Source organism: Balaenoptera physalus (assembly GCF_965194825.1).
Source record: "Balaenoptera physalus genome assembly, chromosome: 10".
NCBI classification, from domain to species: domain Eukaryota; kingdom Metazoa; phylum Chordata; class Mammalia; order Artiodactyla; family Balaenopteridae; genus Balaenoptera; species Balaenoptera physalus.
Genome location: NC_138889.1, coordinates 13,020,114 through 13,045,698, shown reverse-complemented (window position 1 = coordinate 13,045,698; position 25,585 = coordinate 13,020,114). Strand labels below are relative to the sequence as shown.

Genomic DNA, 25,585 nt, shown 5'->3' with positions numbered 1-25,585 from the left:
TCCAGCCCGGGTGTCTAAGGAGACTTCAAGCCCAGGCCGGAGCTGGTATCTCCAGGGGAAGAAGTTTCCCCTTCTTACAACATCCCATCATGGCGTTTTATTCCTGCAGCTGCTCTGTCAGTTGCCTTCCAACTCCTCCGCTGGCTGGGAAACTTGGTTGCCATGGCAACCGCACTCACCTCTCCCTGCTCCCTGGGAGGCGGAAGTAAGAGTGCACCTCCCTCTCCTCCACCCCTCAGACTGCTCAGAGAGCCTCACGGGACAGCCGGGGCCTGCAGAAACAGGGTCCAGGAAGTTTCAGAACTGAGGTCCTTTATAACTGATTTTCATTTCTACTGAAACGATGCCTGCACCCTTCATAGGGAGTGAAAGAACAATTCCCAGATCCCAGGAAATCCCCAGGCCGTGGCTGCTGGGAAGATGATAATTCACTTCCATTGCACTCATTCTGAATCATTTCAATTCAGTTGAACAAACATCTGTTGACTAATTCCTTTTTGCCGGGACTGAATAAATGTGACCCCTGCCTTCAAGGAGTTTCCGATCCAGTGGGAAATGGGAGATGGACACCCACAACAGCAGGCACAGGTCCACGAGGCCTTGAGGCCAGATGTGTTTAGATTTCAGAACTTGCCGGATACTGGAAAGGTCATGTGGTGCTTATACCGTACATTAAGTGGCATCTCAGATGGAGCTTGGGGCTGAACCCCACACTCAAAATTAAATGCACGCTTACATTCAGATATTCGTATATTATAAATAGCTTCACATCTATCTATTTAGATCAGATTTTGCTGCCAAATGAGTTTGATGAAACCATTCAGTTTCAGAGCCTTTTGGATTTTGGAATTGGGAATAAGGGATTGTGACCTTCTGTAAGAATTTCTTTTTAGGAGAAGCTTCTCCTTACTGAGACCCGGCATAATGAGCTAGCTTGGGGCAGAAGCTGGTCAGGAATTCAGAGAACAGGGATGCTGACCTGCCCAGCATGAAGCTGACTCAGAGCCACGGTGTGATGTGAATATTGGGAGGGAACGGCACCTTCTCACCTGTGGGCAAGAACTGAGTGGGGCACTGGAGGATCAGTAGGAGTTTTCCAGGCGGAAGGGCAAGAGAGGGCCTAGACCATGGTAGTCTGTGGGTGCTAATGGACTCCTTCTCAGAAAAAAGTTTTTAAATGAATACAATTACATAGATAGGATGACCAGGGAAACCAATTATATGGAAATGCAGTTAAAATATTTTAATAGTGATATATTAATGTATGTATTTCTTTATTAATGTATTCAATAGCCAAACCTAACTACTAGTGTAATTTCAAAGTAATTATGCATATGAATGATATTTCAAGACATCTGCAGCACTGTAATGTGATATGAAAACACTCACGATGTCTATCAGTGACAAAGTCACAACAACTGTTAATATACTGTGGTTTATTGCCTATATTCCAAATTGAAGGAAATGCTGAATTTCTGGTAGGGGTTAGAGAAAATAATGCCATTTTTCTTCCCCCAAAATGTTCACGGACCACTGACTTCTGCCCATAGATCTCAGGCAGAAGGTTAAGACCCCTGGTCTAGTTGGAGAGAACAACTTGGGAGTAGGTTCAGGTAGGAAAGTATGGAGTGTGTTCCAGGTGAGCGGGCGTGAAGTGGGAGGAGATGTGCAGTGGTTAAGGAGCGGACCCTGGAGTGAGGGACTGGGAGTTTGAATCCTGACTCTGCGCTTTAACTTTTCTGTTTTCTTGTCTGTAAAATGAGGGTGACGGTAACAGTATCTATCACATCAGGTTGTTGCCAGAATTAAATAAGTCAATTCACATAAAGTGCTTAGAATGGACCATAAGTAGCACTTAATAAATGTGGGCTTTTATAACCTCTTCTTCCAATCACTCCTCAGTGCATAACAATTTTGTGTATTTGCTTAGTTGTAGCCTTCATGTAGATATACGTATAATTTCATATCCTGCTTCTTTCTCTTAATATTATTACGTAAATATTTTTAATATTATTATAAACTGTTCATAAGCATTTTAAATGCCTAAGTAATATTCCACTTGGGTATATGACCCACATTAGATAACTATTGCCTTATGATTGGACATTTAGTTTATTTCCAATTTTCTATGAAAAGAGTTGAGTGGGCTTCAGTGTGGTTCAACCGCTATTTATTGAGCACGTAACTCTGAGCCCAGCCCTGTGCTAGGCATGGAGGACACAGAGATAAATAAGACAAGCTTTCTGCCCTGCAGGAGCACACAGACCTGTGTTTAGGATTATAATTGGCCTTGCTTTGGAGAACAGATTGGAAAATGAAGAATCCTGGAGACGGAGAAAGCCCTTAGGAGGCAGGTAGCAAAAGGGGCTGACGGATCTGTGACAGTGGGAGTGGGAAGGAAAGGATGGTGGGGGGTGAGCAAGTCAAATGGTCAGAACCTGGCCCCTGATTGGTATAGCGAGTGAGTAGATGCAGTAAGGAAAGGTAAGGAAGAGTCAAGGGCGACCACGGTTTGAACTTCAGGAGCTAAGGGGGGTAAAGTGAAGTGGTTAAGAGCTTGGGCTTTGATGCCAGAGGGATCTCCAAATTCAAGCCCAGCTCTACCATATATGACCTGTGTGACCTTGAACAAGTCACTTAAGTTTTCTAAGCCTCAGTTTCGCCATCTGTAAAGTGGGGATAATAATGAATCTTCCTGGCAGTGTGGAGAGCAAATCAGATTATGTATGAAAAGTATATAACAGACATGATGTATTGAGAATAATAATAATGAGTCCTGTAGCACGTCAGTACCACTCTAAGTGCCTTGTATGTATTAACTCACTTTAGTTCTCACGACATCCCTGCAGGAGAGGTGCTGTTAGCATTCCAGTTCTATAGATGAGAAAGCAGTCTCAGAGAGTTTGGGTAACTTGCTCAAGGTCTCACAGCCAGTAAGTGACCCAGTCAAGACTCACACTCAGATAGGCTTGCATCAGAGTTCGTGCTCTTAAGGACTGTGCTTTCTGCCTCTCTGCCGGAAGAGACACCAGAAGGAAGTCCCTGTGGCAACGCCCAGCAGGTAGGTGGAGCTTGTTTTGTAACCCAGGACATGCATCAGGTTGTAGGATCACCTGGGCAGAGATGAGATGTGGAGTCCACAGGCAAGGTCGAGAGTGCCCAGGGAGAGTGAGGCATGGACAAAATCTGAATTTAGTGAAGAGGAGAAGGAAGAGGAGTTGGCTAAGGAAGTGAGAAAGACCAATCAGAGAAGCGGCTGAGAATCAGGATCGGATAGTGTCATGAAATTCAAAAGAACAATGCAATCAGCGGCATCAAATGCTACAAAAAGAGAGATAAGAACTGCTAAGAGACATTGGTGACCTTGGGGAAGGAAGCAGGTATGGCAGAACAAGATGGGGTGTGGACTTCAACTGTAAGGGGCTGAAAAGAGATGGGCGAAGTGGCTGCAAGGAGTAGGGCTTGCAAAATAGGTAGTGGGACGAACACTGGATGGGGTCCGCAGACTTGAATTCCAGCGCTGGCTCAGACCTTCATTAGGTGTGTGACTTTACGGGGAGTCACTTAACATCCCTAGGATGCTGTTGCCTTATAGGTAAAATCAGGAACTAAGCTCCACCCCTGAGGCTGCTGTAGGAATAGGAATTTGATGGCCAGTGAATTTAGAGCCCCCGGCAGCCCCTAGCTACTTCTGTTCAAGCCACGGAAGTAGCTTGAACTTTGAAGAGCGTTCTTCGAAGGTAAAGCCTGTCCACATTTACTCTGTTGCTGGGGATGGTTCTGACACTTGGTACTACTGAGTCCCCCCCTCAGGCACCCACTGCTGGCAACCTGTCAGTCAGCTGAGATCCACGATGTTAAAGGACCCCTGCCTGAGCCTCAGGCTGAAAGAAGACCCCACAGATCTATCGTTTGTGTGATAAATTACAGATCTGTCATTTGTGTGATAAATTACAGCACCGGGATTTGAACCCTGGTGCTCTACCCCACCGCCTGTGCCCCATTAGAGCCATAACTTGGCTGTATGGCCAGTGGGTTAGGACTCTGCTTTAGGAGAAAGAGCACCCAGGTTGCAGACGTGGCTTTGCAGCTGGTTCAGTAAGGATCCTTGGACTGATTCCTTAACCTCGCTGTACTGACCTGACTCTTGATGTGAGTAGGAGGAAAATGTGTCCAGAGTTGAGCTTTGAGGTTTGCAGAGAAGGACGTCTCGTAGTGCGACTGGGAACCACAGAGCATACATAATCCGAGGGGCAGCTCTGTGGTTCTGATATCACCATGTGTGTGCTGAGAATTGTCCTACGTTCTCTCTCTGTCTGTTTTCTCCTTTTCTTCCCCCCTTCCTTTCTCAGTCTGTAACATTTTTTTAAATTAATTTTTATTGGAGTATAGTTGCTTTACAATGTTGTGTTAGTTTCTGCTGTGCAGCAAAGTGAATCAGCTATATATATATACATATATCCACTCTTCTTTAGATTTCCTTCCCATTTAGGTCACCACAGAGCATTGAGCAGAGTTCCCTGTGCTGTACAGTAGGTCCGCATTAGTTATCTATTTTATACATAGTATCAATAGTGTATATATGTCAATCCCAATCTCCCAATTCATCCCACCCCCTCCTTCCCTCCTTGGTAACCATAAGTTTGTTTTCTACCTCTGTGACTCTATTTCTGCTTTGCAAGTAAGTTCATCTGTAGCATTTTTCTAGATTCCACATATAAGCGATATTATACGATATTTGTCTTTCTCTCTCTGGCTTACTTCACTCTGTATGACAATCTCTAGGTCCACCCATGTTGCAGCAATGTTCATTTTTATTTCGTTCCTTTTTATGGCTGAATAATATTCCATTGTATATATGTACCACATCTTCTTTATCCATTCCTCTGTCGACGGACATTTAGGTTGCTTCCACATCCTGGCTATTGTAAAATCAAAACTACAATGAGGTATCACCTCACACTGGTCAGAATGGCCATTATCAAAAAATCTACAAACAATAAATGCTGGAGAGGGTGTGGAGAAAACGGAACCTTCCTATACTGTTGGTGGCAATGTAAATTTGTACAGCCACTGTGCAGAGCAGTATGGAGGGTCCTTAAAAATCTAAAAGTAGAACTACCATACGACCCAGCAGTCCCACTCCTGGGCCTATATCTGGAGAAAACCATAATTCGAAAGGATGTAGCATTTTAAAATCTTACATTCTCTCCTCTTCTGACTGCATGTCCTACCCATCCACTCATTCATTGGACAAACAGGAACCGGGCGCTTAGAAAACATTGTACTGGACACCAGGGAAATGCGAAGTGGGGATTTAGAGATAAATACGTCTCAGCTCTGGCCTTTAAGAGGTTTGAAATCTAGTGAGAGGAGAAACACATCTAAACAACAAACTGAAACAGACACATTTACAAGTGTCTTAGAACAGAGGGAAAATCCACGGGCCTCGGAGCCCCAGGGAGGATGAATTCCACTTAAAGGAGTTGCAGGAGGGGTAAGGAGAAGGTGGCATTTGAGGTGCTCCTTGACAGATGAGTGAGCGTCCGGGGTAGAGGAGGGAAGGGCGCCTTCCCCAGGGGGAGGTACAAGGTCACAGAGCGTGCTGGTTGGTCAGGAAGGCACGTGATGGGCTCAGGGAAGCAGGAGCGCCAGGCTCCAGGCCAGGTGAAAGGAGGGTGGCATTGAAAGATGAGGGCCCTCTCGGCCGCTCACTCTCTCTCTTCCTTCTCTCTCTCTCCTGTTCCCTTTGACTTTAGCTGAGCTGCTTTCTTCTCTCCGCCTGCATCATCCTCGCTATCCTTTTTCTCTCTGCTTGTCTACCTTTTTTCCTCTCTAGACTCTCTTTCTTTCTCTTTGCGGGGGGGGGGGCTAACAGATTGCATGCTGGCTGGCCATCCTGTGAGCTGGACCTGTAGCCCCTGCAGCAGCTATGCCCGGGTCCCAGTGCCCATCCTGCAGGCTAGGCAGAAAGGGGGTGGGACGTGCAGGTTTCCGCTGTGCGCCTCCGTCCTTCGGTGACAGCCCAGACAATTTATACACCCTGTTGGCTGAGGCCGTGTGTTGTCATAACCTGGGTCATTTCCTCATTTAATACCATCCATAAACTCCAATAAAACTGTCCTGGAGCCCAGTAGCCTAGGGGAGGAGAGGCACTGGGTTTGGAAGAATAGGAGAGGGGACGGGGACGGGGGTGGGCGGGAGGTGAGGGGCCAGCGGGGGCAGATCGGAGGACTCGAGGCCGAAGCCCACGCCCCACCTGATGAGCGCCTTGTTTCCTTTCCTGCTCCCCACGTCTTGCTCCTGCCGCTGGCTGCAGTGTGTCAGATCCTTCCCAAGGGGGTGGTCGCTGTCCTGGGACCATCCTCCAGCCCGGCCTCCAGCTCCATCATCAGCAACATCTGCGGGGAGAAGGAGGTGAGTGCTGGGCAGGGTTGGGGGATTCTCAGCTGGCTGGCAGCCTGTGCCCCAGGCCCAAAGATATCGTGGATTCTTAAGGGCTGGAAGAGTGAATCAAGGTCTGGTTGGTGTCACTAATAACATCAACACAAATAAAAGTACTGGGCCTTTGTTGGGCACTTACTTTTTTCAGGTTGCTTGGGTGGAGGGGACTCAGAGGAAGAGTTTCATGAGATTTTCAAGCTGAGGTCCTCCGAGTCTTGGGGTCCTGTGACAGGGGAAGGTGGGGTCCCTTGATGGCGGTAGGTAGAGGGAGAGGCTGGGTAGGGTGGTGGTCCAGGGGAGGCCAAGAGGGCAGAAGTCTGAGCTCCACAGGAACAGCTGCGGAGTCTCTGTTTAGATATTGGGATTCTGGGGAAGAATGCCTTTGGGGCCAGGCTTTGCTACATTTTAGTGCTGAATTAAAGTTTGAAAATCTCTGTTTTGTTAGTTCTCTAGAAAAGAGATTTTATTTCGCTTTCTTCTTCATTCACCAACTCCAGTGTTTACTTCTCCAAAGTGTTGGGTCCATTCCCTCTAGCTCTCGTTCCCTGGGAGATAAAGATGGTTGGGGATGAGTTTCTGAGTAATGGCCTGCTCCCTATTCCAGCATCTCTCTCCCTCTTTTCCCCCCAGAGAAAACAAATTGGAAACTTCAGAGATTCTATTGCTGAAATCTTTCCTAGTCCTTCTTGGAATCAATCAGTCCTTTCCCTTCAGATACATTCCTGGGAGACAGTGGCAAGGTGACCCCATAGCCTCCCAAGGGCCTTCTAGCCAGGTCTTTTGGGAACAGATGAAGCTTGATGGTCAGGAGCTGTGGAGGGGCAGGGCGCAGGGACAGGGGACGGAAGGGCGAAATTTGCACCTGTCCTGGGAGCCTAGAGGCTCAGCCTTCCAGAAGCGTTAGCTTTGGGAAGATCCAGTTCTTGCAGTAGGATGGGGCACCTCCTTAGTGAGCTGCCCTCACCGAGGCAGTGGAGCAATAGACAGGCCCCTGCTTACCCCAGGCCCTCTGGAAGCCACTCCCTTGATGCTCCCACTTCTCTTATGATCAGAGGGCTTGGTCCTTGAGGCTTTGGGAAGAATATTGGTCTTCTCTGTTTTAGGAGCCCACTCTAAGAATCGTTATCAGCACAGTAGAGCGCCCTGCCGTCCTAGCTCCAGTCCTGCAATGGGTCTTACTTACCACTGCCCTGTAGGCTGAATCCTTGAGCTTCAGGCCATGGGCAGGGTCTGTGTTGACAGCTCCTCATCCTTCCTCCCAGATGTCCTGAAAGATGACTCCCGAGCCAGCCCAGGCCAAAAAAAGAGCTTCTGTCCCACCGCAGTCCCTTCCAGCATCTCCCAGGCCTGGGCCCCTGCAAGTTAGACCTGATGTTTAATTTAAATCTTTCTTGCCAGGCTCCAAGTAACAGCTCAAGTCTGTGGCAGGTTGTTATTTCCCGGTCGCTGTGATCTTCACCAAGTGAGGTTGCCAAGACTTCGGCTGCCCATTTCCTCTTTTCTGCTCTCCTTTTTTTCCCCCCTCCCCCTCTTGCCCAGCACACTTTCCTCACCGTCCCCTACAGTCATCCCCCCAGTCCCCACTCCAGAATGGCCTCCTCTCGGTGTTCAGCGGCTATTTTATCTCAGCGAACACATCCCTTAACCCTGCTTGGCATTTCAGGCTGGAGGTGGAGACCCTGATTTGCACCCATCTTCCCATCCCGCCGCCCCGGACCCTGTGCCGTTGACCAGCCAGGCGGGCTGTGCTGCCCAGGGAATGGCCAGACGGTTACCCCTCCTTTGTCTGGTCACGTTCCTTCCAGAGCAACCTTTCCTCTCCATTCAGATTTTGCACTTCTTCTAATAGTTTATGAGGCTGAACTGCCTCACACTGATTCCCCTCAGCTTCAGGGAAAAGAAATGGAGTTCTCACTGAGGAGTTCATTCTTTTAAATGCTGCTAAGATGTCTGCAGCCCCTGTGGCTGGCTGCTTTCTGCCTTGCTGCCCTCCCCTCCATGCCGCTCACCTCTCCATGCCCCCCACCCCTCCATGATGACTTCCGGGGATGCATTTGCACCTGCAGATCCGTTTTGGATTGATCTTTGTCCCAGAGAGAGACTCAGCAGGATTGGCCTGGCCATCCCTTCCTGGGCCCATCAGGGCAGCTGGCTGCCTCCCAGCAGCCTTCAAGATGCCAGGCTGTGCTGGAGACCTCCCACCAGCTCCCCTTCCTAGGGAGGCCCCTCAGCCCTCACCCCTGCACATACAGACCTAAGAGCTTTTCCAGGAGCTGCAAGATTTGGGGAGAGAGGGGGAAGGGAATGAGAAAAGGCATTGCCTAAACACTTACCCCACATGTTAGGAACTGAACTAGTACATCCTTCACATACAGGGTCTCGTTTTATTCTCCCAGAGCTCAAGAAGCACCTGTTGTTTCTCCATGCTGGTGAAGCTTAGCCAGGTTAAGCAGTTTGCCCCAAATCACACAGCAGAACCCAGATGCAAAGCCAGGACTGTAGACTCTAAAACCCACTTTTCTGAGTCTTCACTTTCCTGAGCCTTTTGCCTGCTTCATATCTGGGATTGGTGGGTCCAAGGGAATCTCTAAGGGTACTTTCTATGGGGGGGGGCGGGTAAGTTAGCTGCTGCTGGACCCCGGTAGGCTGTATGGCCACACGGGGAGGGCCTTGGGCAGAGATGCTCAGATGTGTAAGCCAGCCAGCCTGGCCACCCTGCCCCTGCCCAGCCTGGCCTCCATCTTACCTTTCTGTGACCTTTTTTCCTTTCAAGGTGCATTTGTTATTCATTTTAGGCAGATTGTAAGCGTTGCAAAATATCAGTGGGAAGAAAGACCCCTTAGGACACACCCCAGGTCAACGTCACTCTTTAATGCCATTACTCACCAGCCTGTCTCCCCAATTCTATGCTTTTCAGTCTCTGCTAAAAAATATTGGTTGCCCTCTCTCTGTGGTTCAAGGGCTAATCCTAGTTGAATTCAGGAATTTTCTCCCTAGTTTCCGCTAAATCTTTACCCTCCCCTCATCCCAGTCTCAGAGGAGCTCTGGTCTCTGGCTGACTTCTTCCAGAAGCTTAAAAGGATAAGGTAGCAGAATCCTACAGAGACCGTGTCAATGCCATCCCAGGCTCTGGGCCAGCCCAGGCAGAGAAAACTTCTGCAATCATGTCTGAATAACCCATTCTAGGAACCAACCAACTCACCATCAGGAAGTTCTTCTTGCTGTCTACCCTCAATCTTACTCACTTTCACATCAGTCCAAACCCATGCTCACAATAATCTGGCCCTCACACTGGGCACCCTAAGTGAGGATGAGGGTTGAGGTTTCAGCCCCATCTCTGATAGAGGCACAAGCAGCCTTTAGCTCTTCTGGCTCTGGGTACCAGGGTGACATAATAAAATCAAGGTGGATGGCAGCTTATTATGTTTTAACTTTCCTATTACCTACCCAATAGCCTAAGCTGCCAGTAAAGCAGCCATCCCAGCCTGTTAATATCTCTTTCCTGGAGAAGAGAGGCAGAAGGCAGGGGCAGTGCCTCCCTGAAATGTCAGGAATAGACGCAGAGGGAAGCTGACACTGTCCTAATGAAGCCAAAGCAGGTATTTATTTACCGGGCTCCATCCGGAGGCCCTCTAGTTGGTTTCCCAGCCTGCAGCGCTTCCCCCTCCTCACGTAAGTCTACGGAGGAACCCATCCCAGGCTTTTACCCAGGATGGGAGCTGGTTTATTTATCTGTTGGCTAGGCTTGGCTGAGGGGGCCCCTCCCTTAGTCCCCAGGGCAGTGTTTTTCTCTTTTTGCCATCTCTGCTCTGATTCATTAACCACACATAAAATGATATAAGGATTATGCCTTCAAGAGCCATTTGTCTCTCTGCCCAGCAGTGGGCAGTTCCTCTGAGAATAAAGACCTATTGTTTTGTCTTCTCAGGGCCACAGAGCCCAGCTCCAAGGTCCACAGTACATTTATCCAGGTCCCCGGCTGCAGGGTTTCCCATCCTGGGTCTCAAGCGTTGTCATGGATGCCACGTCATCTTCCTCCTGTGGAGTGGGTGCCCCGAGTCTTGCAAGTTCCATCTCTTGCCAGGCAAAGGTCTTTTACAAAAGAAGCCACCCTCTGCAGCTTGGTCTCACTCATTTCTCTTTTCTTTTTGTCTCGCTGGTTCCGGATCTTCCCTGCTGCCCACTTTTGCTCCTCCGCCCAGGTCCCTCATTTCAAAGTGGCCCCGGAGGAGTTTATCAAGTTCCAGTTCCAGAGATTCACAACCCTGAACCTCCACCCCAGCAGCACTGACATCAGCGTGGCTGTAGCTGGGATCCTGAACTTCTTCAATTGCACCACCGCCTGCCTCATCTGTGCCAAAGCAGAATGTAAGTTTCCCCAGGCTGGCTCCACCCCAGACGGTCAGGTCGTGTTGATTTCAACCTGAGTGATTTGCCCCCGGCTGCAGATGATACTCCAAGAAGGGGCGGGCTCCTTCCAATCGTGGGAACGACAGCCAGAGGGTTCGGGGATTCCTAAGTGTCCTTGGCTGTTCGTCGGTGTGTAGGTGAAAGAGAGCAGTCCAGGAACACCCTTTGCCAGAGCTCCCTGTGCACGCGCGGAACAGAGAGGAGCTCAGTTACAGGGAGACTGGCCAACCACCAAGCCTTTTGGCATCTGCAAACGCAATTCCCACATTTTCAGCCTCATTGTTAAGGAGCTACAAAAAGAGAGAGAGGGAAGATATATAATTGGATGCCTTTGTACTCGATGGGTTGAAGAACTTCTTTCCTCGGAGAGTAGATTTTTCTGATGGAACAAGGTCCAAGGTCAATTCCCGATAAAGCATTTTTTTTTTTTTTTGCAAATGCAGGTTTTAGAAATGCATTTTCTCTCGCAATTTGCGACATAAATTTAGTGTTTATGAGATTTAGCTAATTTAAGCCAGCACATTCCAGCAAATCTGTACATCTGTGTGCTGCCGGTGACAGCTGTGCACCACACACAGTCAGACAGGTGCTGGCTACTGGCTACCACTGGCACCCGGAGCCCGAGATGCAGGCGTCTGTGTCCAGTGTGGCTCACCTGTGCAGGTCTTCCCCTGCGGGTCTGGGTGGGCTGCACCGGAAGAGGTTCGCCATCTCCATAAGGCTCCTCTCTATGGCTCCTCAGAACTGCTCTGCAGTGTAAGTCCCTCCTCCACCCTGGAATCCCTACAGCATCTGAAAACAAAAGCCCCCTCCCTGCCAAGGGTCAGAACCATCTTCTTTACGGGACCTTTACACCTTACTGACTCCACCTGTACCTTCATTCATTTATTCAACACAACGTGATTATTTGCTCTGTGCTACCCAAGAAACAAAGTAGCTGAGTCCCAACTATGTATGCTTTTTGTATATCTTATTTAATTATTACAACAACCCAGTGGGTTTGGAAATGTTGGAATTCCCCATTTTAAAGTTTAATACAATTTATAGTCCAGTTCCTCAGTCTCTCTAGCCACACCTCAAGTGCTCAATAGCCACGTGTGGACAGTACAGATATAGAACATTTCTGTCTTCACAGAAAGTGCTATTGGACAGCATTGTTTTAGATGATAAGGGTTTTGTGGACGAAGCATTTTGTGGCTAAAAAAAAGAGAGAAATGTTTAGATAACACTTCGTTCTATCTCTCCCTCGTGGAGATTGTCAGCACACATTAGCATGGACACCCTGAGTTGTCCTGTGGCCAAAACAACTATTTACCTCAGCATCTTCCAAATAGGTTTGATCATATGCCCCCAAAAGGATGCTGATCTAAAAGCTCACAGGATGCTAGTATTTGATGGAACACAGCTGGGATATGTTGCATTCCACCAGGTGGCCCTCCTCGTGTAGCATCCTTGCAGCATTGAAAGGTGTAACAGAATCAAGGATTCTGCCCCGGAAATTTCTGCCACAAGCCCACTCAGGCAGGACTGAAGTGGCACACCCCAGGCACCCAGCGAAAATGTTGAGAGACAGAGGACAGGCTGTAAATATGCCCAGGCAAAGATTGTCCTGCAGTCCTCATCTGTACTGGGTACAGCGTCTCACCAACCTGACAGGAAGTTCTTTCTTGTGTCTAGCCACAGTCCTTCTTGCTTTGAAGCTGAGCCCTGTTTCCTCTGCTTCAGCTCTTACTGGGCTTCGGGAAGTAAGTTGTTCAGATGTTTGTTAAACACCTGCTGTGTGCCAAGTACCATGCTAGATACTGTTGCCTCCTAGCCCAGGGCTGTTTCCATTGGAATTGACATTCTCCGACATTCAAACAGTTCCTTGCAGATTGCGAAGCACTTTCACTTATGTTTTCCCACTTTACCTCCCTCTTTCCCAGTCATTCTGAGCTGAGCAAAGAGTCTTGGAGCTGCTAAGCGACTTGACTTAAGGTCACGAAGCTGGTGCATGACAAAACCAAGACTCTTAACTCCCCGTCCTCCGACTATGAGCCAGGGCTTCCTCCTCCGAGGCCCCTCCCACCCTCCTGGGCTGCACCAGCAGACTCAGAGCAGCGGCTCAGGGTGGGCTCTACCCAGCAGGAACAGTGTCCTTTGAAGGGCAGAGATCTCCCTGGAACAGTGTGTCCCCTTGCTCCGTTGAGCGGGGTGCGGGATGGCCGAGCACAAAGTCCTGGAGGGGATGAGCCCGCCCGAGTGCTAGAGAGGCCGGCCCACATCCCAGGGGAGACGCATCAACCACACAGCGCTGCTCGGACGACTCATCTATGGAGGCTGCCGAGTGACTCTGGCCCCGCCTACCGGGGAGGAGGGAAGGTGGGGCAGAGCAGGAGAAGTTCAAGCGCAAAGAGGATTCAAAATCTAACCAAAGGCTGAAGAAATGAAGGACTGAAGGGAAATGCAGCTCAGAGCTTGGGAGGAGACACTCTTCCATCTTCCTTATTAATGCAGGGCCAAGAGACACTGCAAGTCGAATTAGGAACAGGAATCTAATTCTATTTTCCTGCTGTCAAAATTAAGCATAACAGAGATCATTCCCTGGGGAATCATGCCATGTACTCTCCTCCCTCCCCAAAGTAGATTTTCAATAAGCAGGTTTTGGACCAAGTAGAGTTGTACTGTGGATTACATTATTTTTCTTTAATGGGGGAAAAAAAAATTAGAACATTTCTGCAAGTACCTAGTTCTAGTGAGGCTGGGGGAGGAGAAGTGCGGAGCCCAGGCACGGCCCTCTGGTCATCCCCGAGGAGCCTGGGGAGGGGGGGAGTTTGCTGTTAGGGGACTTCCTAGGAAAGTTGGGGTCCCCCACTACTGTCCCCAAGGCCCCTTTGGTGAGCCCTGCCACAGAGTTACCTTTTGAGACACTCAGGCTGGACCCAGAGCCTTTCACTCTTTGTGGTCACAAGTATAATATGCCGTGTGTTTTCCTGGTATCGTTGTACATAGCTCAAATCAACTTTTTTTTCAGGCTTGCTTTGGTGTTTCTAAGTATTTTAATGTCCTTTTTTGTAGCTACAAGTCCTGAGCCCCTACACCCTCTGCCGTTTATGTGCTACCTGTGTGATCTTGGCAAAGTGACTTAGGCACGTGCTAGCCTCTGTTGTCTCATCTATAAAATGGGGATGAGGCTGCCTCCCTCCCAGGTTGGTTGAGGGGATAAAATACGATGACACACAGTGTATAACAGCGTCCACACCTAGGGAACACACAGCACACATGGTTTTAACTCTCTTTCCTTCCTGGAATCCCTTTTGAACAAGGTCAGGTCAGGACCTGCAGTGGCGTGACCGGAGTTCCGCTCTGTCCTTGTAACATCCCTGTGTTGGCTAAACTCGGTCCAGATGTTGGAGAGGAGAGACTCTGGTCTCCTGGGGAGGAAGTGCGGCTGCAAAGAAACGCAGGCTGGTTCAGTAAAATGGGAACCGTCTTTGCAGGCAAACCAAGCTGCTCCACCACTCATGAGCTGTGTGATGTGAAGCAGGTCACTCTACCTCTCTGAGCTTTAGTTCCCTCCCATGTAAAGTGGGGATAATAATGTGTCTCAGGGTGATTGGGTGGAAGGTATCTGGGCCCAGAATGTAATACACATTTAATTACTGTTACTTTATCCTGCAACCCTGGTTGTGGCAGTAGGGGGTGGAGGACTGGTGTGTCGGGAATGATACCCAGAGTCCCGTGTGAGTAGCTGGGGGACGAGGGGGGCAGTAGTTGGCCTTCCTAGTGCCACCCCCAGGAGGCACTGTGAGAGGCCTTTTGCTTATGGTGATACAAATTAACCACTTACGGAACACTTCCTATATAACAAACACTCTGCTAAGGGTTTGAAATTATCTCATTTAAACCTCACATTAACCATATAAGATGGGCTCTATAGACATTTTTATCATATGCATGAAGAAAAGAGAGATTAAGTCCATTTTCAAGGTCACATGGTTCTTGTTACCTCCTCTCCCTGCATCTCCGAACACTGTGGAAGAGACAGAAGTGAGGGACCATTTTTCCTAGTTTTATGGGAGGACTGAGGCCTTCCCAGGCAACTCAAGTGGTGAATCAGAGGCCAGAACTTGGAATCAGAAACCTGGGTTTGGACCTTGGCCAGTTAGTTCTGTGATCTGTCCCAGTGTCTCTCCTGCTGCAGTGATTTGGTATCTACCCAGGAATAATGATAATACCTGCTTCCAGGGCACTTGTAGGGTTAAATCAACAGTATGTGAAGAAGCTTAGGAAACACTGAAGGCAGTTCTCAGGGCAGGGATGCCTCCTGGGCCCCAGTAATTAATAAACCAACAAACACCCTGAAGTGGAGAGGCCGAGGGGAGCGCAGAGGGCAGGTTCTCCCCACGCCCATCCTTGCTGTCAGAGGAGGGGGCAGCCTCCATGGCCGAGCAAGGCAGCAGGTGGTCCTCCTGGGACTGAGAGGTCTCAGCCTGCTTCTCCATCCCCTCTCTGTCTCCCCCTCTGGCCCCCGTGGTCTGGCCCTTTCTGCCCTTTCTTGGGGCCAAGCCCAGGTGTGGGATGGGACAAAACCAAGAAGCAGGTGAAATACGTACGTCATTCAAGCATTTGAATTTGTTCCGTGCCCCTGCCCCACTGACAACACCTCGGACCCTCATCCCTCTCTCTCCATCAGAATCTGCTTCCTGGAAAAACAGGACGTGAAAACCGTACACCCGAGGCACTTGCACCTGGCAGGGGGAGGGGACTGGAGATGTACCAGGTTTAGGGCACGGTGCATGGTTGTGAGCTCATATAGTCTCCCTAAATCCTCGCCATAATCCTCTGGTCGGTATTCCATCAGCTGCCTCCCACAAGATTTTAAAGTGTTGCCCCTGCTGGGAATATTAACATTTTCCAGCATCAAAGCTTGCAGCCCAGGGAGTCAGCCAGTGGAGAGGAGGGATGCCCGTTGACATGATTATTTATTCTTAATTTTTGATACAAAGGTCCTCTGTGTCCCCTGCAGACCCATCCCTTAGGTGTTTGTGTCTTTGTCCTGCAGACCTGTGTAACCCCTGCTGTGCCTTTCTCAGCCTCTCCATCCTTTTCCTCCCCGTCCCACCTGGCCCCTGGGTCCCAGTCCCAGAAGCCAGTCTCCCTCCTTCTTCCTAAAACAGCCAGCCTACTGGGTTTCACATCGATCCATCCCATTGCATCCTGAGCGAGACTAATAGGTTCCCCTGGTCCCTCTCAGCCTTGACCTCGGCAGGCAGACTCACTGCAGGGCCAAGGGTCCCTCAGGAGAGGAGGGTCAGGGTGGAGGTGGAGGGGAAGCGGGGAGAGAGCAGCTTTTAACCCCTCTGGTGGCAGCTGCCTTTGGCAAATCCCTTAGTTCCATGAAACAGATAGAGGTGAGGAGAACGACAATTGGAAAATGCCAAACTGCACTGAAAAACTCTAATCTTCTTTATGTAACTAAACCACTTTTCCTCTTCTGCAGCTGCTTTCCGCTACCTAGAATAAAAAAAGGATCCTTTTCTGATTCATAAAGACTCTCTGGGCTGGAAAGACATCAACATTTTTGCAGTTCAACTTTCCGACCCCTGGTTTCATTCCCCCTACAACCATCCTCAACTGGGGCTTCAGTCTTTCCTTGACTACCTCCAGCAATGGGGAACTCACTCCCTCCTGATGCAGCCCACTGCCTCTTTAGACGGTTCCAACAGAGCTTCTTCCTTATGATAGCTAAGTGCGTCCCCCTGCGACTTCCATCCATTCATTATTTCTGGGGTTAGCCCTTGACTACAAGTCAAGAGCAAGTCTGTCTTATGACAGCCCTTCCCCTCTTCCTCAGACCAGGCACCCACTTCCTTCCGTGGCTCCTCAAGTGACGTGGTGTCTGTTCCCACCTGGCAGGGCTGCTCCCCTGATCTGTTAGGATGCAGAGTCTCTCTCTTCCCCCAGCGGTCTGTGTTCAGTCCACCGGCAAGCACCGTGCGCCCTACCTCACAGTGGGGATGAGCCGAGGAGTTTGAAATAGGAGCCCTGCCCAGCACTGTGAAATAATTACAGTACATGTTATCTGTCGTAATACATGCATATATGCATAAGCATATGCTATCAAATGTTTCATATGGCTTATAACCAAGGGCTGTATTCTGCGAATTGGATAATAAATCCTGTGTGAGTTGGGAGAAGAGAGAAGTGGGTCGGGGCTGGAGATCGGAGAGAGGGTTTGGGGGAGGAGATGGGGTGAAGGACCGTTGGGATGTGAGCGAGTGGGGGAAGGGGGATGGATGGAAGCCAGATTTGGGAGGTGCCTTCTGGGTGACAGACACTGTTCTGCTGACTTGCCATCCTCTGACTCCCCCTGTGAGGTGGTTATGACCCTTATCTCACAGATGAGGACATGGAGAGGCAGAGGGGCATAGACAATGGCTCACACTAGCTAACCTACGGGCGGTACAGGAGCTGGGATTCACGGCCCACCTGGCGCTCTTTCTGTTACTTCAGGTGCAGTGCAGCCTGGGAAAGGGAGTGACTGGGTAGGAGATCCTGGGGGCGGTTGCGGACCTCCCAGGGACTCGCTGCCCTTCTCCCCTGCCCTCCCCTGGGCCTTCCCTGCCCCCCAGCAAACAGTGTTGGATGAGAAGGGGAAGGGATACTGCTTCCCCTTTATAGGGCAGCAGAGCACCCCAAGGGGCAGGGGGTGGGGTGGGGCATGTGGGCATCGATTAGAGCAGGGTCCCCAGTTTCCCTGACACGTTGGGGCTCTTTTACCCGGGAGCTCAGTGCACCTGCCAGCTTTAAAGGGATGAAGGGTCCCTGGGCTGCCTTTGTCAGGCTGCTCCATGCTGTGTGTAATTGTACTGTCACTCCCCAGGCTTTTGTCTTCTCCCACTGAATTTCATTGCCCATCTGAAGGATCCCAGGGGATTTGGCCTCTCTCCCTGCTGCATTCCAGGCCCTATGGGGGTTCACACCCACCATTCCCCCGTTACTCATACCTCCAGCTGCTCCCTTAGAGCATGCCCTGGCAGATCTTTCCTTGAGCCAAGGAGATGGCCAAGACTTCGGCAGCTCCAGCTCTGTGGCCTCCCCGACCTCCTTGTCCTTTGGATCGGGTGCTCAGACCTTTGTCCAAGTGGGATTTTGCTTTTCCCATCATCTCTGAGAAGATGTGAATATTCTCTCCATTTTACAGATAGGACACAGTGGAGCTGCCCCATAGGAAACCAGATTTTCAGGCCGCCAAACGAAATAGGGATATCATTTGGGTTGTTTTTTTAAAAATTTTTATTGGAGTATAGTTGATTTACAATGTTGTGTTAGTTTCAGGTGTACAGCAAAGTGAATCAGTTATACATATAACCACTCTTTTTTTAGATTCTTTTCCCATATAGGCCATTACAGAGTATTGAGTAGAGTTCCCTGTGCTATACAGCAGGTCCTTATTAGTTGTCTATTTTATATATGGTAGTGGGGATATGATTTGAACTTTGCTATAGACTTAGCTACAGGTTCCTGGCCTCTAAGCTCCTGAGGGCAGGGTCTGTACCTGATCTATTTTCTCTGCTGGTGTCCTATTGGCCGGGTGCCGGGCCCTTAGGACAGTGAGTGCTGGATGAACAGATGTGTACCTTCCTCCCTCTTCCTTCTGCCTCACTGAGTCACCATTCCTGACCTTTGGGTTCTTGTGGGGATGAGTAGACACAAAAGAAGTAACAATGATTCTACGCATGCCAGTTCCAAGTGTGCTTTCACATAAGATCACAGTGAGTTCTCACCTGTTATGCCCATTTTACAGATGAAGAGTGGAGCCTTGAAGAGGTTAGATGGTTCTCAAGGTCACACAGCCAGCGAGGGTTGACCCTGAGCTTGAATCCAGATCTTCTGCATCTGGGTTGGCAGGAAGTGCCCTGGCAGCATCAGCGCCACTCTGGATGGAAGCCGGTGGTGAGGGGCTGGGAGGGGCACCGATAGCAGCAGGGGATCTGTACAAGCTTCTATCGAGGCCTGTTTGGGAAGGAAGGAAAGGCCAACCCGATGCTGGGCTTACACGGCCTGGGTTTCTGAAGCCTCTTTGTGAATAGCAGGCCCTCCGGGGGCTCCCTGCTCCCTGACGCAGCCTCCAGCTCCTGGGACCACCTTCTCAGGACCTGGGGGATGGGAGTTAGGGGTTGACCCCACCTTCCGGAACTCCAGTCTTCATCATGCCAGGCCCGTGGGATCTACCCTGCTCCCTTTTCCTTGTTAACACGGCACACCAAGGCTTCCCCGCCAAAGCCCAGAGACGCGTGTCTCCAGGCCTCCCTGGGTTCTGTGCCTGATGCTTCCTGCTGCATTTTATCCTAAGAGGCAGTCTGTCTCAGGGGAAGAGGGTTGGATGGAGACGAGAAAATGGGGATTCTGGTCCCAGCTGTGTTCCTGGACACATCCTGTCGTCTCTCTACAAAATGAGGGAGGTGCTACGAATGCTCTTCAGATGCCCCCCATCTTACCTTTTGGTTCTCAAGGGTCAGGAGGGGGCGTGACCTGAACAGAGAGGGTCATATCCATGACATCTCCGCATTTAATATTCCTTTAACCAGTACAGACACCAGAGCACTGGGATCTTTGGTTAGAAAGCAACCCTTCCCGGGCCGTCCTCAGTGTGTGCAGACTGTGTCTGGGAGAGTTATTCCTCTCCTGCCTCCCGTTCGCCTCTGTGCTGTGGGATTCGAATACTTTATAGGATCCTTGGGAGGACTTATATGAGAGGAGCCATTAAAATGTTTAGCCCATTACCTGGAACACAATAAAAATTCAATAAATGTTACTCTTATCATTGACTGGCTTTTGAGAGCAAATGCCTATAGGTCTCTTTCCATTGGAATTGAGACTGCTGTCTTCTCAGGAGACCTCCCGCCCAACCACACACCCTCCTCCTGGCCTGCCTTTTCAGAGACAAAGCAGGATTAAGACCTTTGTGTCTCGGTGACATCCTTCTGGAATCCCTCCTCCCATATATGCTAGATGGCAAATAGCGAGGGAAGGGGAGAGTCTTTAGCGCACAATCCCAGTTTTCTGTTTTGTTCTGGTCCCACGTGATTGCCTGCTGGAATGCAATTCAAGACCTGTTCTTCCATAATCATAATAATACCTTGTCTCAGTGCAGCCATGGTGCTCTGAGGAGTTCAAAGGCTTTCGCTAGACCTGTTCTCTGGGCCTTGTGACCTTGAGGGAATTGCTCCCCGACTTCCACCATGGAAATAAAGGCTGGATGTAACATTTATGAGGGTTCACCATGTGCGAGGTTCTGGCCTAAGCATTTGGCGTGTTACTTCATTTAATCTTCTCCACAGCCCTGAGCTCTGGCTGCTGCTATTACAGGCACACCTCGCTTTATTGCGCTTCGCAGATACCGCTTTTTTACAAATTGAAGGTCTGTGGCAACCCTGTCTCAAGCAAGTCTATCGGTGCCATTTTTCCAACAGCATTTGCTCACTACGTGTCTCTGTGTCACATTTTGAAAATCTCACCATATTTCAAACTTTTTCATTATCATTATATTTGTTATGTGATCGGTGATCTTTGATGTTACTCTTGCAAAAAGATTACGACCCACTGAGGGCTCAGATGATGGTTAGCCTTTTTAAGCAATAAAATATTTTTAAATTAAGGTATGTACATTGCTTTTTTTAGACATAGTGTTATTGCACATTTAACAGACTACAGTATAGTGTAAACATAACTTTTATATGCACCGGGAAACCCAAAAATTCTTGTGACTCGCTTTATGGCGGTGGCGTGGGACCGAATGCTCAATATCGCCGAGGTCTGCCTGTATTCTCATTTCTCAGGTGAGCAGCTGAGGTCAAGAGACCCAGCCACACGAGGTCACCCAGTGAGCAAGTGGCCAAGTTAGGGAAGGAAACCCAGGCCTGGTGGTCTCTGAGCACAGGTCTTGGCTGCTGGGCAGCGCCGGCCCCAGGGCCGTGGGAAGGAGTGCGGGATTCTCTTGTCCGACTCAAGGGAACCTCACGCTGTGCTTTCAAAGAGCATTCCCCAGGGAGTCGGGGGAGGCCCTGGGCGCTGAGGAGGGTTCTTTTCATTTGAGATGGGGTGACACGACGCCCCAGAGGTTAAGAGACTCGCTCAGGTTAGGGTGTGGCTGCTTAGCCAACAGGGGGCAGACCCGCCCGAGTCTTCGCTTGTCCTGCTTTGGCTCCCATGTCTCCCGAGGCAGCGCCGTGGACCCTCAGGGGCTTTGTCCTCTCTTCCCCTGCAGGCCTTTTAAACCTCGAGAAGCTGCTCCGGCAATTCCTGATCTCCAAGGACACGCTCTCGGTCCGGATGCTGGACGACACTAGGGACCCCACCCCGCTCCTCAAGGAGATCCGGGACGACAAGACAGCCACCATCATCATCCATGCCAGCGCCTCCGTGTCCCACACCGTCCTCCTGAAGGTGGGCGCTGGGCCATGTCCCACACCGTCCTCCTGAAGGTGGGCGCTGGGCCGTGTCCCACACCGTCCTCCTGAAGGTGGGCGCTGGGCCGTGTCCCACACCGTCCTCCTGAAGGTGGGCGCTGGGCCATGTCCCACACGTCCTCCTGAAGGTGGGCGCTGGGCCATGTCCCACACCGTCCTCCTGAAGGTGGGCGCTGGGCCGGGCGGGTGCCGCTGGGCGCCGAGCATTCCTCCCCCTCCGCCTCCTTCTGAGCTGGCACTCTGCTCGCTTCTTGCCTTGGGCATCCATCCTCCTGGGCCGAGGCCGAAGGAGCCCGGGGCTGGACTCCTGACCCTGACGAGCCTCTGTGTGCTTCAGTTCCAATGGGCGGCTCCCGAGAGCTGAAAGGAGAAAGCAGGGTGATGGCAATGCCATAGAAACATGGAACTCATGGTGCAACAGGGCAACCACCAGCTGAAACGCTGGCCAAGCCTAGACCTGCCAGGGGCTCTGTGGTCCAGGGGTTCCTAGGAGGGGCTAGGGTGGGGGGGAGGTGGACCACTTGGGCACTTGGGACAGAGGCTATTTGCCAAAAGGAGTAGAAGCATCTCCATATTTTGACAACCAGGGCAGTCACATCCGTGTGTATTACTGAATCTCGGGCACGTGTGTAATCCTTACACGTGTGCTACAGTTCACCAAGTGCTGTCATGTAATTTCTCAGTGTAATCCTCCCCATGACCACGTGAGGTGGGCGTGATGTCTTCCCTCGGCAGATGAAGAAACTGAGACTCTGCGAGACGAGCAGCTTTGTCCAACCCCCGGCCCTGTAAGGAGCAGAGCGAAGCTGGCATTGGTTCCCTTAACAGCAAATCAGCCCATTTCTTCTACCCCCCGGGACACAGAGGCGCAGGGTGCTAGCCCCTGAATCAACATATACACATGGAAATGGAGAGAGAGAGAGAGAGAGAGAGAAGTCAATGCCTGGGGGTCCACTCTGGACAAGCAGCTGCAAAGCTGCAAACTGCTGGGCATCCTTGGAATCACTGGCTCCACTTCCTGGGCTGGTGGTTCAGCTAGGCAAGCAGCCCCAGAAAGAGTAGACCCTGCTTCCAGGCTCCGCCATGGCTCTGGCAGCTCCCCCAGCCTCTCCAGGCACATTGGCCTCTTCTAATGCCATTTTAATTGTACATTTAAGCGCAACCTGCCATCTTCCAGTGGGGGAGTGAGGTTCCTCATTAACCTCTGCCGAGCCATGAGGAGGCCGGCAGACACGCGATGATTCTCTCTTCCTCTCCTTCCCTGGCTGCCTCCTAACCTCCCCACCCCAGCTGGTTTTGTCTCAGGATTAATAAGACATTAGAATGAGTTCTCTGAGTACTGCGGGCTGTCCCTTCAGCCTGTTGCTATAGTAATTTTCCACAGCTCCAAGCCCACGTGTGTCTGTGTGGGTATACCCAACTCACAGACACACTCAAACACAGAATTTTTCTCTTTCTCTTTCTTCTCTTATGTCCGGAGCTATGATCGAGGAAGTCATCAAAGACAGAAAAGCTCCTCTAAATTTCAGGGCACGAGAGATAGAGGCTGAGGAGTCCTCAGGAAGGTGGGGAGTAGGGCGTGAGATAGATTTCCCGCAGTCCCCTTGCCAGGGGCGGGTCGGAACCTACGGTAGCTGGTTCCTACCTGGACAGGCCCCCGGTGGAAGTCTTTTAGGCTCAGCCCTTGCCCAGGAATATTTTATCGCTCCCAGCATATGCAGTTGCGTCCCCCCTCTTTTTGATATATGTATTTCATTGTTGAAATTTAGGAAAGTACAGAAAAGCACACAGAAAAAAATAAACATCATTCACAATACCATCACCCAGAGAGAACCACTATTAAATTTTGATGTCTAGCCTTTCTGCCTTTACAGACACATTTTTTCCTTTTCCAAAATTATTATCACACTGCACACACTCTTTGGAAAACTGGGTTTTTTTCCACTTAATAATATGCCATGCATTTTTCTCATGTCATTGCATATTTTTCTACAAATATTTTAATGGCTGCATCATTTCCTATCACATGGATGTACCATAATTTATTTAACCATCGTTTATTGTTGGAGATACAGGTTGTTTTCAATCTTTGCTATAATAAATAATGCTGGGATGCACATCGTTGTACATAAATCTTTATGCAAATTCATGAATATTTTCTGAGCATAAATTTCTAGGAGTGGAATTACTGAGTTAAAGGTATGCATGCTTTTCAGGATTTTGATATGATTTGCCAGATTGCCTTTTAGAAAGGCTGTAAGGATTTACACTCTCACCAGCAGCATATAGGTGTCTTATAGCACCCTTGCCAATACTGGGTATTTTCATTATAAACGCCTTTAATTTTTTTTATGGCTGTGCATTTGAAGGAAATTCCCTTGTAATGATCATTATTAGCAAATGGTTCTGCTGGGTGCAGGCTTTCCTGAGGCCCCCTGTCAGACTCAGCCCTTGTGACCTTGGAACCAAATCTCAGTGACCAGCGAGGTTTCAGGAAACCTTGTTCCCATTTGAATTCCTAGCAGCCCCAGCAGGCCGGCCCTGCATCCGTCCTGGACTCAGTCCGCATGTTTCCCTGGAGCTCCAGACTCCTCTTTCGTGGGGCTACAACCTGGCCTTGAGGGGCCTCAGGGAGGATGAGCTCAGTGTGGGAAGCAGTGTGGTCAGAGGCTGTACGGAGCTTCTGGGAGTCTCGGTGTGCACTCCTGAGCCTGGCCCCAGAGCTAGGCAGCACCCCACTGCCTCTTGATTTCAGGAGGATTTTCAGAGTAATCCCCTACTTTATTGAGCGGCTGTTCTGGCAACGAACTCCATGTTTACCCAGAATTCAGGTCTTAAAAACCAAGGATCTCTTGTCTCTTATTTTTAGGACAGCAGATTTCACAAAGTGGGTTTTAACCATCTGACGGTGCCCTCTCCCAGCCCCCTGCCCCCAGCCCATCCCTGTAACCTGGGGGCTCTCGCTGGCCTAGGCTGTGGTGAGAGGCAAGGGCATTAGTATATGGACAGCAGTGGGGGAGGGAAGGGATGGAGGTGAGCATCGTGCCCCACCATCTTCTTGGAAGTGGAGGAGGCAATGTAGCTTTGCTGGAGGAAGGAGGAACCTCCCGTCAGGGTCCTTGGGCTCTATCAGGACCCCCCCGTGTAATCTTGCCCCAGGCATTTGTTTCCCATTGGAATGGCAGTGATATAATTACCCTGGCCTATCCTTCAAGGAGCCTGTGAAGGTTTCTGTGAGAATGCTCACAAAGTTTTGGAGTTCCTTGGGGGATCAACACGATGTAAGGGGAAAATTTAATCATCCCTGGCCTTGTTTTTTCCCCCCATGCACCTCAGTAGTCATGACAAAAACGGTTTCCCAGGGGCCCAGGGCTGTGGGCTACATGATGCAGATCTAACCGACTGTCAGGAGGGATGAGGGCCCTGGGGAGAGCTGGGCTCATTATTTCCGTGATCTCCTTGCCGGCGTCTACAGCACCTGTCACACTCCAAGCCAGGCACGCCGACAGGGAAGGTTGCTTCGGGGTATTTATGATGGCTACGAAGATGAGATAAAAAGAGGCCCTTCTGAAGTCACAGCTCTCAACCGTGGGCTGAGCCTTGCTGATGCACTGTGACCAAGGGCACGTCACAGGCAACTTGCTCCTCACTACTACTAAAGGACCAAAGTTTGCAAATGATTCGCCTGTTTCCAACATTACTGCAGATTCAGGAGTACACTTATGAGTCTCGCTCACTCTCATCCCGCTAGGGGTGGAGTTAATTTGGGAATTGCCTACAACCCACAGACTCTCTCCTATCTATGCCTCGGCCCCTAAGAGAAGTGTGTCAGTAGTTCCATCAATATCATAGCCCTCCAAGGGGAGTATTAGGCTGCCTGGCTTTAATTTCACCTTTTCCATTTATGAGACGTGTGATCTTCTGGACAAGTTGCACAGCCTTGGGTGCTTCGGTTTCCTCAGCTGTCAAATGGGGGTGGTGAAGGAGTAATAGTGCCTACCTCATCAGGTTAACCCAAGTAAAATGCTTTCTAGTGCTTGGTGCAGACTGAACAGTGAGTGAGTGTTAGCCATTGGTATTGTTAATGGTTGTGGGGATAATGATTATAGCCTGTTTTATTATTTGTTTCATTTCCCGTAAGGTCCCTTTGGTTTCCAGAATACCCAGTTATATCCATGGGAATGTGTTTTACCTGAGAATATCAGCTACTAGGAGTGTCACTGCAGGGGTGGGGAGTGGGGTGTAGGGGGAGGGACCCTACTCTAGAGGCCAGGGTT

The 25,585-nt window shown here is 50.0% G+C and overlaps 1 protein-coding gene across 6 annotated transcripts in view; it reads left to right on the top strand.

The window, feature by feature from the left end:
* The window catches only part of GRIK4 (glutamate ionotropic receptor kainate type subunit 4), a 448,540-nt gene that overhangs the window by 276,762 nt on the left and 146,193 nt on the right, over positions 1 to 25,585 (top strand). For all 6 annotated transcript variants that reach the window (XM_082410870.1, XM_082410869.1, XM_082410872.1 and 3 more), the window contains 3 exons: positions 6,320 to 6,417; positions 10,647 to 10,812; positions 21,107 to 21,285. In XM_082410870.1, coding sequence (XP_082266996.1) covers positions 6,320 to 6,417; positions 10,647 to 10,812; positions 21,107 to 21,285 — 443 coding nt within the window. The remainder of the gene's footprint in view (positions 1 to 6,319; positions 6,418 to 10,646; positions 10,813 to 21,106; positions 21,286 to 25,585) is intronic.